The sequence below is a fragment of the Tamandua tetradactyla genome, chromosome 19, assembly GCF_023851605.1.
Source record: "Tamandua tetradactyla isolate mTamTet1 chromosome 19, mTamTet1.pri, whole genome shotgun sequence".
NCBI classification, from domain to species: Eukaryota; Metazoa; Chordata; class Mammalia; order Pilosa; family Myrmecophagidae; genus Tamandua; species Tamandua tetradactyla.
In genome coordinates this window covers 57119863-57133866 of record NC_135345.1, presented here as the reverse complement: position 1 = coordinate 57133866, position 14004 = coordinate 57119863, and the positions used below count along the sequence as shown (strand labels likewise).

The window sequence follows — 14004 nt, the reverse complement described above, 5'->3', positions numbered from 1 at the left end:
TGGACTCAGTCTCTCTAAGCCCCACTCTGCAAGTGAAATCAATGCCCTCCCCACTACGTGGGACATGGCATCCAGGGATAGAAGTCTCCCTGGAGAGGTGGAAGAGAACTCCCAGGGATGAATCCAGACCTGGCACCGTGAGATCAACAATTCCATCCTGACCAAATCAGGGAAAAGAAGTGTAATTAATAAAAGTATCAGTGGCAGAGAGAGTTCAAATAGAGTCGAGAGGCTACTCTGAAAGTTGTTCTTATGCAAGCTTCAGGTAGACCTTGCTACCTATCATAACCTGCCAACCCCAACCAGGACCATTCCAGCCAATCCTAAAGAACACCGAGGGCAATATAGAAGATTCCACAAGGATTCTAGGCACTGGTGTAACTATCCAGAAATCTACAACCTCCAGATGGGTCCCTGGTCCAGATAAGTCCTGAAACCTAGCCCAACCTCTCCAGAACATCAGCTAGTTCCATCTCCCTACCCCACATTAGTTACAGACCCTTCCAATATCAAAAACTTAGAATTGCCATAGCCCAAACAACCCCAAACAGAGATATGGAAAGATCAAAGGTGATGGCGGAATTATTCATAGAAGATAGGACTTAACAAATGAATATGAATGCTGAATCATTAAATTGATATCTCTCGTTTAGTCTCCAGTATTTACAGCAGCTAGAAATAAAAACCTAAAGTGTGAAATTGTAACCCATGTCAAAGTCTGAAATATGTTCTACAACTAATTATGGTGCTGGCCTTGGAAATTTATAGCTTTTTTGTATATATGTTATTTTTCACAAAAAAAAAGAAGGAAAAAAAGTTGATTGCGATGATAAAAAAGTATTTAAGCCATCAAATGGCCTATATTCTAGAAGGAAAAATATAAAGGATCATATGGTAGCCCATGACAAACTCTGGGAACTATTCTGTAACTACTTGTTGAAGAGTGCCTTGAAAACTATTGCTTTTTTATTTCTTTGCTTTGTATATGTTATACTATACAATAAAGAAGTTAAAAAAATTTTTTCAGAATAATGGTCAACTCAACCGTTTTATAATGACTTCCATTTCTCGCCATCCAAGAAACAGGTGATGCTGAGAAATAAAGTGTCCCAATACAAGGTATACAGACAAGGTAATGTATAACAACACAGAAATTGTTACTCTGTAAACCTTTGCCCCCTACCCACCTTCTTGGGTATTTTTTTTTTCATGTTCCTGCAGTTATTCCTTAAGTAGCATTTTAGAAACTTATTATTTTAATAGGCTCTTGGGTGGCATTTCAGAGTCCTCTGCATTCACCTTCAGCTTCTCACAAGGCCTGGTGGATGTTTGGATGTCTGCAGCTCCTCACATCAGCCTCAGCTACACCTAGATTCCCGAGCTACAAGTGTGAATGTGATGACTTGATTTATAACCTGTCACCACCACACAAAAAAAGAGTTCATTAGTCATAAGGATCCTGTTCAAGTCACAATCCAGGGTAAACGTAATCATAAATTACATCTCTGTCACATCCGGTGCATTTAGCTTCGCACAAATTCAACATGGTGACCCTAACAGCATTCCAGGGCACAAAAAGGTCAAGTACAATAAATACCCACTGTAAGTGGCAACATGGAAGAAAATCACCCTGCTGCATTGTCAGTTGGGACATGTTATAAGGAGGCTTCAGCTTGATCTAAAGTTTTCTATTATAGTCCCTAAAGTCACCACTTGGATAAAGTTACTAAAGCAAAGACGAGTTCCAAAGTTAATTAAAAGCTCATCAAGTTCAATTCCCCAAACAATTATTTATCTAAGACACCCGGGTAAGAAAGGATTGTGAATCTATAAAGGTAGGATAATGGGCAACTAAGATTTTAGGCCTTAAAATATGTTGGAAGGATGTTTCTCAGTCCCTACAAGCAGCTACTATAACGAAACAGGAGAAAACGCAGAGCTGATGGTTTTGCTGTTGTGCTTAAAAACTAGGCTTCCTTAGTGAAGCATCTAATAAACTTGGGTGGTTAGATTACAGTGGAAAAATTTCCTTTACACACAAACACATGCAAAAAACTGACGACTTTTTCCATCCCCAATCTCTGCACTGCTGAGACATAAAATGAGTTTTATGGCAAAGGATCCTTAATCTCCAGAGATGCTGGTAAAGGCAATTCTTAATAAAGATAAGAGCAGAAATCAGTGAACTAGAAGACAAACAACTGAGAAAAACATCAAAGGCAAAATTGTTTATTTGAAAAGATTAATGAAATTAGTTAAGAAGATTGATCACATGCAAAAAGAGAGAAAAATTAATAAACAGGATGAAAGAGGGGACATCTCTATACATCCAAGAGCCATTGAAAAGGATAATAAAATGTTATGAATAATTTCATACAAATAAATTAATCAATATAGGAAAATAATGAATTCCTTGGAAAATACAACTTACCAAGACAGGTGCAAAGAAGAAATAGAAAATATGATTTGACCTATATATATGAAAAGAATTAAATTCATAATTAGAAATCATCTCCTAAAGAAAATGCTAAATTCAGATGGCTTTGAAGGTAAATTCTGTCAAATATTTAAGGATGAAATAATAGTATTCACAAACTTATGGAGACTAACTGAGCAAAAAAGACTTCCTAACTCATTTTATAAGGCCAGAGTAAACTTAATTCCAAAATTCAACAAGTATATTTAAAAGTCAGAACCGTCTCTCTGGACTCCTTCCTTCTCAACTTAAATGAGATACTTAGAAAGCTCTATGGCCCATTAGGCAGGGCCTACATTCCTGACAAGCCAGAAGCAGCCTCAGAAGACAGAGCAAAATGTAACTTTTTGCAAATTTTCAGGAAGTTTGAGATTATTATGATAAAAAATGTACATATTTATTATTTTATGTTCTTGTACTATTTAAGAGAATTTGGCTTATTAAAATGACAACCTTACAACTGCTATTTCAAATATATAATTGAGTGATTTAGAATTATAATAAATTTAAATCTTATTATATTTATGTTCAATATTAGAACATTTTTTAAAAGTCAGGTTCACCACATATTTAAGTTTAACGAAGCATTAGATTTTAAAATAATTTATTTAGTATTGAGAAGGTTTTTTATTAATATAGATGGCTGAAGTAAATTACTTTAAAAATAAATCAAATAAACCTATAAATGCAATTTTTTGAAGGTATATAATTAACTAAGTTTAGAAACTGAATCAACCATTTTTCAGGACTCTTAAAAGCCATTGTTACAAACTACCAACATAAGTGGAATAATAAAATTTGCAAGCTTAACTTAAAAGAAATTTTTTTTTGTTTGTTTAATTTTTTTATTAATCAAAAAAAAGAAAAGAAATTAACACAACATTTAGAAATCATTCCATTCTACAAATGCACTCAGTAATTCTTAGTATCATCACATAGATGTATGATCATCATTTCTTAGTACATTTGCATCGATTTAGGAAAAGAACTAGCAAAACAGCAGAAAAAAATATAGAATGTTAATATAGAGAAGAGAATTAAAATAATAATACTAATAATATATATATATATATAAAGGAAAAAGAAAAAAAACAAAAACAAAAGATACAAACACACAAACAAACAAACAAAAAACCATATTTCAGGTGCAGCTTCATTCAGTGTTCCAACATAGTTACATTACACTTAGGTATTATTGTGCTGTCCATTTTTGAGTTTTTGTATCTAGTCCTGTTGCACAGTCTGTATCCCTTCAGCTCCAATTACCCATTATCTTACCCTGTTTCTAACTCCTGCTGGTCTCTGTTACCAATGATATATTCCAAGCTGATTCTCAAATGTCGGTTCACATCAGTGGGACCTTACAGTATTTGTCCTTTAGTTTTGGGCTAGACTCACTCAGCATAATGTTCTCTAGGTCCATCCATGTTATTACATGCTTCATAAGTTTAGTCTGTCTTAAAGCTGCATAATATTCCATCGTAGGTATACGCCACAGTTTGTTTAGCCACTCGTCTGTTGATGAACATTTTGGCTGTTTCCATCTCTTTGCAATTGTAGATAATGCTGCTATAAACACTGGTGTGCAAATGTCCATCTGTGTCTTTGCCCTTAAGTCCCTTGAGTAGATACTTAGCAGTGGTATTGCTGGGTCGTAATCCATTCTGCCATTCTATGTCTTTTGATTGGGAAATTCAGTTCATTAACTTTTAGTATTATTACTGTTTGGATAATATTTTCCTCTACCATTTTGGCTTTTGTATTATATATATCATATCTGATTTTCCTTCTTTCTACACTTTACTCCATACCTCTCTCTTCTGTCTTTTCGTATCTGACTCTAGTGCTCCCTTTAGTATTTCTTGCAGAGCTGGTCTCTTGGTCACAAATTCTCTCAGTGACTTTTTGTCTATAAATGTTTTAATTTCTCCTTCATTTTTGAAGGACAATTTTGCTGGATATAGGAGTCTTGGTTGGCAGTTTTTCTCTTTTAGTAATTTAAATATATCATCCCACTGTCTTCTAGCTTCCATGGTTTCTGCTGAGAAATCTACACATAGTCTTATTGGGTTTCCCTTGTATGTGACAGATTGTTTTTCTCTTGCTGCTTTCAAGATCCTCTCTTTCTCTTTGACCTCTGACATCCTAACTAGTAAGTGTCTTGGAGAACGCCTATTTGGGTCTATTTTCTTTGGGGTGCGCTGCACTTCTTGGATCTGCAAATTTAGGTCTTTCATAAGAGTTGGGAAATTTTCAGTGATAATTTCTTCCATTAGTTTTTCTCCTCCTTTTCCCTTCTCTTCTCCTTCTGGGACACCCACAACACGTATATTTGTGCGCTTCATATTGTCATTCAGTTCCCTGATCCCCTGCTCAAGTTTTTCCATTCTTTTCCCTATAGTTTCTGTTTCTTTTTGGAATTCAGATGTTCCATCCTCCAGTTCACTAATTGTAGCTTCTGCCTCTTTAGATCTACCATTGTAGGTATCCATTGTTTTTTCCATTTTTTCTTCTTTGTCCTTCACTCCCATAAGTTCTGTGATTTGTTTTTTCAGATTTTCTATTTCTTCTTTTTGTTCAGCCCATGTCTTCTTCATGTCCTCCCTCAATTTATTGATTTGGTTTTTGAAGAATATTTCCATTTCTGTTCGTATATTCAGCATTAGTTGTCTCAGCTCCTGTATCTCATTTGAACTATTGGTTTGTTCCTTTGACTGGGCCATATCTTCAATTTTCCGAGCGTCATCCATTATTTTCTGCTGGTGTCTGGGCATTTGATCAGATTTCCCTGGGTGTGTTACACAGCTGGTTGAAAGCTTTTTCTGTAAAATCTCTGGGCTCTGTTTTTCTTTTCCTGCCCAGTAGGTGGCGCTCGTGGCGCTCGTCTGTCTGCACCGCAGTCGGCCCGGGAAACCGCGCGTGGAGGTGGGGGTCGCTGGCCGCCGCGGCTTGGGAGAGTGCCGGTCCTAATTGCCCAGCTGGCCCGAAACGCCAAGCCTGACGGGAGGGCCCCGCTATCCAACGTTCCCAGTCAGGCCGGTGAGCCACGTGCGTGGAGGGGACCCCAGTCGCCAGCCGCCCCGGCCGGGAAAACGCGCGCCCCTCGGGTAGCTCACCGCAGCAGATTCTCCCTGCCCGTTCAGCTGTTCCAGAATGGGGTACGCTGTCTTTTTGGTCTCTGTCGTGACTCCGGGAGCTGTTTCGTATTGTTTCTGTTTCTTTAGTTGCTTTTCTGGAGGAGGAACTAAGACCCGCGCGTCTTACTAAGCCGCCATCTTCTCCGGAAGTCAAAAGAAATTTTTAACGTTGTAGCTTTAAAAGTTGATTAAACATTAAATAATTAAATATTAATTATTTAAATCAAATATTAAATTAAATATTAACTATTTAAATCAAAAGCATACCTCTGAATAGTCTTTCCTGCATACAAAAACCTCATGTTTGAGGACAGCAAAAGACTCACATCCTTGGATGTGACAGTTTCTTAAAAAGTGGCTATAACATTGGTTGTGCCTTATGTATGGAATGTTTGTATGTTTATATGTTAAGATTTATCAATAAAAACATTTTTTTAAAGTGGTTATAAATTCATTGACATTTCTCTCAGTAGGAGATGGGGTTGTGTCCCAGCTCCCTTGAATCTGGGCAGACTCGACCTGTATCAGTCAACAGAGTAAGGCTACAGTCACCTGACTTCTAAAGGTAAGTCATAAAGGCCATGCAGCTTCTATCTGGTTACCTTGGAATGCTCACTCCTAGACCACTCCAATTTAGGATGTTCCTTCTCAGGACACAGCTGCCATGCTGGAAGAGGCCCAGGCCACACAGAGAGGGTACATGAAGGTGCTCTGTACATAGTCCCAGTGGAGTCCAGTCTTCAAATGATCAGATATAGGTGGGAAGGGGCCTCCAGATTTTTTTGGTTTTTTTGTTTTTTACATAGGCAGGCACCGGGAATCGAACCTGGGTCCTCTGGCATGGTAGGCAAGCATTCTTGCCTGCTGAGCCACAGTGGCCCGCCCCCTCCAGATGTTTTGAGACATCCCAGTCTTCAGAGATTTCCTAGCTGAGGCTCCAGACATCATAGAGCAGAGACCAGGCATTCCTGCTTACTCTGTCAGAATTTTTGATCCATGGAATGCTTAAGCTTAATAAAATGGTTATTGCTTTATGCCACTAACTTTGTGGGTGGTTTGATATGCAGCAATAAATAACCAGATCAAAACTCTAAGGATGTATTCTCTGTATTGGTTCTAGGTTATCTGAAATTTGTTTTCTGGGTTTTTTAGATTTTAAAATATTATTGATCTCACTGACAGTAATTTTTTTTAAAAGACTTTGGTAGTCCATGGCATACAGTGGCAAAACAGAAGGCAAGCGTTTGGGTGACCAAGCAGTTGCTTCCAGAGAACATTTTAGTGAAAATGAAGAAGTCACTGGGGTTGGCTGGTTGCTTCTAAGAACACTGGGAAAACTTGAGGAAAGAAAATTATCTGTTCAGGACTTTAGATTGCCACCTTAAGTTTCAGGTAGGGGACCCAAAACTTCTACAACTGTCCTGAAAAAGAAAATCCTTATCTTTATAGCCATGGGGTTAAAAAAATTCTGAAAACCAAGCTCAAAATCTAAGCTTGTAGGTGGATGAATTATAGCATGAATAGATTCCCAAACATGTATGGTCTCTTTTTTTACATGGGCAGGCACCGGGAATCGAACCCGGGTCCTTGGGCATGGCAGGCAAGCATTACCTGCTGAGCCACCGTGGCCTGCCCCATGTATGGTCTCTTATTAAAGTTAGGACCATGGTTGGGAAGGAGTGGGACCTTGAAAATTGGAATAGGGATATATGTCATGTTCCAGTGAAGCTGGGAATTTTAAACTCCTAAATAATGCTGAGAATTTCCTACCACTAGTAATCAGTCACTCTCTGAGGAGGTTAGACCCCCCCTTGCCTGAAGAATCTATAGTGGCCTCCTGTGAGGTGGATGCTTTCCAAGGAATTACTGATCCTATTCAGGACCTATCCCAACATCTCTCATGGTTCTAGATTTATAACCAGACCTAAGTCCCAGTCAGTGTAAGGGCCTTTCATAGACTTCTCCTCTTGTTCTCACAGTTGCTTAAGGTCTAATTCCTATAATGAGTCCCTTGTATCACTCACAGTAGTTCTGTTTTCTGATCAAATCCTGAGTGATACATTAGGCATAGAGGAGGTAGTCAGATAAATTCACCATTGCATGAGAGGATAAAATACATGAGGATGAAAAGGAAAATACACACCTAGAATAAGAGGGTAACATGTTATGAAGTCAATCAGAAACTGTTTCTTTCAGACAGGCCCACTTACCATTTTTGGAGGAATATATTTTGGATGTGTGCCTTTAGCTATAGAGAGTCGTAGTATCCGAGGAGAAGGATCAGGGACTTGAAGAGAATATCTTATGCTATCACTGAAGGACCTATATGCAAATAGAGACATGAAATATATATTGCAACTGTTGGATGAAGGAGCAATAACCACATTTTTCATTGCAATAATCAACCTCCAATCAATAATATATACATGTTAGGAATATCTTCCCACAATCACCAATGTTCTTTCCACTAGAGTGATGTTTTTCAAAAAAATTTTTTACTATCATCCACAATAAGAAGTACATTTATATTATGATACACTATTAGGCATTGTGTTGATTTGAAGCTGTATGTTACCTCAGAAAATCATATTCTCAAATTTAATCCATTCCTGTGGGTATGGACCTACTGTAAGTAGGACCGTTTCATTTTTAAATAATTTATTTATTAAACACAACATACAAACACAAACATTCTTGCCATATGATCATTCCATTCTTGACATATAATCAATAACTCACAATATAATCACATAGTTGTATATTCATCATCATGATCATTTCCTAGAACAAAGCAAGCAAACTGGGTGCATGGGTGGTTCAGTAGTAGAATGCTTGCCTTGTATGCAGGAGATCTGGGTTCAATTCCCAGACCGTGCACCTAAAAAAAAATCACAAAAACAAAAAACAAACAAAACAAAATACCCTGACCTAAATCTTACCCAAACCTTTATGTAAAGTCGCAAAAAATAAAATAAAATAAAAATAAAAAATAAATCAAAACTTTCAGAAGAAAACAGGTTAAGTAAAGAGTTCTTAAACATGATACCAAAAATATGATCTGTAAAGGAAAAATCAGATTAGTTGGACTGCATCAAAATTAAAAGCATTTACTCTGTGAAATACACTCTTAAGAGAATGATAAAGCTATAGACTGGAAAAAATATTTGCAAATCACATATTTTCAAAGGATTCATATCCAGAATATATAGAGAACTCTCAAAGAGCAAAAGTAAGAAAACAAGTAACCTATTTTAAAAATGGACAAAAGAAATTAGCAGACACTTCATGACAGAAGATTTATAGATGGAAAATAAACACACAAAAAGCTGTTCAACATCATTATCTGTTAGGAAAACGCACGTTAAGAACATGATTGGCTCTCACTAAACACCTATTAGAATGGCGAAATTTTAAAAAATGAGAATACCCAGTGCCAGTGAAATGTGCTAGGTATCAAACAAGCTGCCTTTTAAAGACAAGGAGGAATTCAGCATTCAAAGCAAAAGGAAGAGCATCTGCAAAGTCATAGCGGCATACGAGAACATAAAGTACTACAAACTGCAAAATCCTGTGACATTTCATTTTCATATTTACTTTTAATTGGCTGGCTGTGGTGAGGTTGAGTGTGAATTTAAGCTCCTTCACAGTTTAAGTCAAGTGTAATTATTGATGATGATCTTCTGATTCCCTACGATTGCTGCAAATACTTGATATTTTACCTACCGCTTTGAAATGGAAGTAAACTTTTCGCTCATGAAATTACACACACTGAAAAAAGAACAATATTGTGACATTTAACCATATTAGTTTAGGATTTATGGAGAGTCTCAAGATTCTCAACCTGTTGCTTGGATGCTCTTGCCTGCTTCTTTTGGGCTGTGCCAGCTTCTGGATCCTTTTGGAGGGCAGACTAAACAGTGCTGGAGGAGGAATCTCCCAGATTACAGACTCTCTACCGCAGCTGTAGTAATATAGAGACCTACAAATTGTAAAAGAAAAAGGAAATGAGTGAAACAAGCATGAATTAATATTAGCATAGTATTTTCCAAAATTATCCCCAGACTTAGGCAGCAAGTATGACAGGTTTATCTCTTTACTGCTGAGCTATTTTCCCCATGGGAAAAAATTAATTGTTTTGGATATGGTTACAGTCACCAAATTTTCACTTGGCATCTAGCATTCTATTGCAAAAGAAGTAAGTTTTTTATAATAAATCACATCCTCTAAATAGACTGAAATATATACTGATGAATAGAGAAAATTTGCTGCTTGCAAAACCAAATGTTTTATGGCACCTATTTAAACAATTAAAATATTTTTACAAAATTTTTAGTTAATAGGATGAGTTACATTGACATTTTTCCTTGTATTAAAGAACTCTCAGTTTAGCGCTAAACTCTACTTCATTGTGGTGCACAGATTATTTAATCATTATTGGGTTTGTTAAGCATTTTATTTAGGATAAATAAAACCATCCTACTTTCCTTAACTCTTCAATCTTTCCTCAATCAACATATATCATCCATGGAATAAGAAGTGATACTGACTACTTCAAAATTAGTGCTAACTCAGATTACAGCCTGCTCTGCTTCTATTATTTTCCCAAGTACCTCTGTTCCTTTAGGAGGTTTTAGTTATGGATTTGTGTCCATCTGACCAAGCCTCTGTTGGTTGCTGCTATAAGCCTATGTTGCATGTAAGCCTCTATCTTCCATGCTGTAACCACCCAGACTTGAGGCCTGTCCACACTACCTCACATCTGATTTCAGGGAACCTGAGACTGCCCAGCTTTAGCTCCACTGCCAGAGTGTACAGATCCTCCACCCCTCCCCCACTGCCACTACACAAACGCACATACAGTCAAGCTCACACAGGTAAGAACCTCCAGCACTTACCTATTGCAGGAAATGGCTGTTTGGCTGGGGAATTGGGGATGTGGAAGGAAGAGGTGATTTTGAGCATAAGGGCACTTTGGGAGAGATCACACCCAGGTATAGGGGGCCCCACTGGGTGGGAGGAAGGGGTGATTAGGCAGCCAGTGGGCAGCACAAAGGGAAGAGAACCTTGAGAGCAATAGAACAAAGTAGAGAGGCCTAGGCAGTGGGCGAGATATAAAAAAAGAGGATGGGAGGATGCCAGAGACAAATTCCAATTATTCAACATTCTCTCAGGTGGGAATGGCAAACGCCAAATGCCATGGAAATGTCTCCTGGCTGTAATAGCTATGCTTTATGCTGCCAACGCTTAAAATGCGTGGGTGTTCTAGGAAATGGGGAAAATAATACACTTTACAGTGGTTGTGAGACTTAAATGAGAGAAGTCTAGATCATTTTATAATTTACAAAGCGCTATTTAAGAGAGATTTTAAAAAAATACTCAATCTACACTAGGCACTGGGTTAGGCACTAGAGATACAGTGGAAAACAAGACAAATGCAATCACTGCTTTGTTGAACCTCATTCTACAAGTCTAGGGGTAAAAACAAGAGCGAAGTTAATAGTTGACTATATAAGTGCTACGAAGGCATCAGATTATTAATGCAGCAGAGATAGAGATTCTCAGAGTAGGATGGTAAAGAGGTGCTAAATTATGCTGCAGAGAGCAGTCAGGGGACGTCTCTTTGAGGGGTGATATTTAACTTGAGGTCTAAAGGACCAGAACGACCTGGTCACTTAAAAATGGGAAAACACATTCTTGGCAGATAGAAGAATAAGAAAAAGACCTTGGCATGTGAAACAGCTTTGTGTGCTTGAGGAATAAACATTTTAAAAATAAAAATGGGGTCATATATACAGTTTTTAATGTAATTTTATTGAGATATATGCCATATAATCATCCAAGGTATACAATGGTTCACAGTTATCATCATATAGTTGTGCATTCATTATCACTATTGATTTTTTAACATTCATTTTTTTTACTTCAAAAACAAGAAAAACTAAGAATAAAAAATAAAAGTAAAAAGAACATCCAAAACATCTCGTATGCCATATCTTCCCTATTAGTTATTTATTTGTCTTTATTTTCTAACTCTGTTGTCCATACACTGGATAAAGGAAGTGTCAGTAGCAAGGTTTTCACAATCACACAGTCACACTATAAAAACTATATAGTTGACTGGCGGTTGGGGAGGATGGCGGCCTCTTCGAGTTTGGAGAAGGAGAAGGATCGATTCGGAGGCGGCTCGGGAGCGGCCAGCGGAAACAGCACGCGGGAGCGGCTGGAGATCTGGAGGTCTTGTCGAGGGAACTTATAGAAATGCTGGCAATTTCAAGAAACCAGAAGATGTTACAGCAGCCTGGAGAGGAAAATCAGATCTTGGAGTTGTTAATTCACAGAGATGGGGAATTTCAAGAACTAATGAAATTGGCGCTTAATCAAGGGAAGATCCATCATGAAATGCAAATTTTAGAAAAAGAAGTAGAAAAAAGAGACAGTGATATTCAGCAACTACAAAAACAGCTAAAGGAGGCAGAACAAATACTGGCAACAGCTGTTTACCAAGCAAAAGAAAAACTCAAATCAATAGAAAAAGCAAGAAAAGGTGCTATCTCCTCCGAAGAAATAATTAAGTATGCACATAGGATTAGTGCAAGTAATGCTGTGTGTGCCCCATTGACCTGGGTTCCAGGGGGCCCACGGAGACCATACCCAACTGACTTAGAGATGAGAAGTGGGTTATTGGGTCAGATGAACAATCCTTCCACTAATGGTGTGAATGGTCATTTACCAGGAGATGCACTTGCAGCAGGCAGACTGCCAGACGTGCTTGCTCCACAGTCCCCATGGCGGTCAAATGATTTGTCAATGAATATGTTACCACCAAATCACAGTAATGACTTTTTGTTGGAACCTCCTGGGCATAATAAAGAAAATGAAGATGATGTGGAGGTGATGTCAACAGACTCCTCAAGCAGTAGTAGTGACTCTGATTAGAAAGGCATAAAAGACAAAAAGCATACAGAATCGAATATTATAGATTTCTGTTCCTTAAGCAATAGCAGGGAAACGTTAACTGCAAACCTGTAAGAGAGCCAGATAAATACTGGCTAAAGAAGAATTGTGCAACCATTTAAAAATAAGAGTGGGCTTACTTTTTAAAGCCACAAGTCATGGTTTCAGTTCTAATCTACTGAATATGTAAGGAATAATCAAAATTTGCTGTTGATAGAAAAGATTTTTAGTTGTTCAGTGCTGTCTTAACCTGTTCCAGTTGTGTTGGACTTGTACAATAGTTCTGGAAATAAGATTTAAAAGAAACAACTGTATATATTACTCGTGGGCCTCCAGGAACCTAGAGAAGCATTTTTAAAAAGCAGTGGATCATCAAATGTTGCTTATTTCCAAATAACAAAACCTTCGTTTCAGTCAGACTTCTGCTGTCTTCTGTTACAGGAACAGAAGAAATGGTTTCAGTTCATGCTGTTTGTAATTATTGTAATTTTTGTAAATAAGCTCATTTTTGTTGTAAAAAAAAAAAACTATATAGTTGATCATTTTCAAGAATCAAGGCTACTGTGAGACTCAGAGTTAGAGCTCTGAAGCTATGCAAGTCAGCACTACCCCATAGAGGAACTGTTTAAAAAGTTGAAAAAAGGATCAGCCTTCTACTAGAGGTATGAAAGAAGCTAATTTGGATAGGACTGGCATAGATCAGAATACAGGATGATATCATCCATATTTTAAAACTTTAACTTCTGTGTGAGACCAAAGGGAGAGATGTTTATTTGGTGCAAAATTTATATTTTGGGTGGCACATAACCTAATCTAGCTTGTATAATCAGTTTAGTTGGACACCATAAGTATATAGAATCTTGCCCCCATAAGGGCATGAGATCTTGTTGGTTTGTTCAAGTTAGTGTGAAGCCCAGATATATCCTAGAATAATTTGGGCAGTGAATAAAGAAGTATTTTCAAAGTCCCCTCAGGGGGCTGAGGAGAAAGGAGGAAATATTCAACTTCTCCATTTGTAGAATTCCTGATATTCTCGCAAGCAGTGGGGACAATCAAATCAATAGGCTGATTCCTCGATCTTGGGATTCGCCCCTATGAAACTTATTCCTAAAAGGGATGGGCTAAACCTACTTAAAATTATGCCTAAATGTCACCCCCAGAAGATGTGTTTTGTTGCTCACATGTGGCCTCTCTAAGCCAACTCAGCAGGTGAATTGGCAATGTGGGGTAAAATTCCTGGGATGAGCCAGGACTTAGCATCACGGAATTAAGAAAACCCTCCTGACCAAAAAGGGGAAGAGAGAAATGAGATAAAATAAAGTTTCAGTGGCTGACAGAATTCAAACAGTCAAGAGGTTATTCTGGAGATTATTCTTATGCATTTATATAGATATCTTTTTAGTTTATGATGTCTTGGAGTGGCTAGAGGGAAGTACC

At 37.7% G+C, this 14004-nt stretch overlaps 1 protein-coding gene, 1 non-coding gene and 1 pseudogene across 4 annotated transcripts in view; 2 read left to right on the top strand and 1 right to left on the bottom strand.

Moving 5' to 3' along the window:
* The window catches only part of SPMAP2L (sperm microtubule associated protein 2 like), a 91549-nt gene that overhangs the window by 14695 nt on the left and 62850 nt on the right, over window positions 1–14004 (bottom strand). For all 3 annotated transcript variants that reach the window (XM_077136927.1, XM_077136928.1, XM_077136929.1), the window contains 2 exons: window positions 9455–9592; window positions 7824–7935 (listed from right to left, as the gene is read on the bottom strand). In XM_077136927.1, the coding sequence (XP_076993042.1) occupies window positions 7824–7935; window positions 9455–9592 (250 nt within the window). The remainder of the gene's footprint in view (window positions 1–7823; window positions 7936–9454; window positions 9593–14004) is intronic.
* On the top strand, window positions 8420–8490 carry TRNAT-UGU (transfer RNA threonine (anticodon UGU)). The gene has a single exon. It is a non-coding gene; the product is annotated as a tRNA-Thr (tRNA).
* Window positions 11736–13086, top strand: LOC143663635 (mediator of RNA polymerase II transcription subunit 4 pseudogene; annotated as a pseudogene).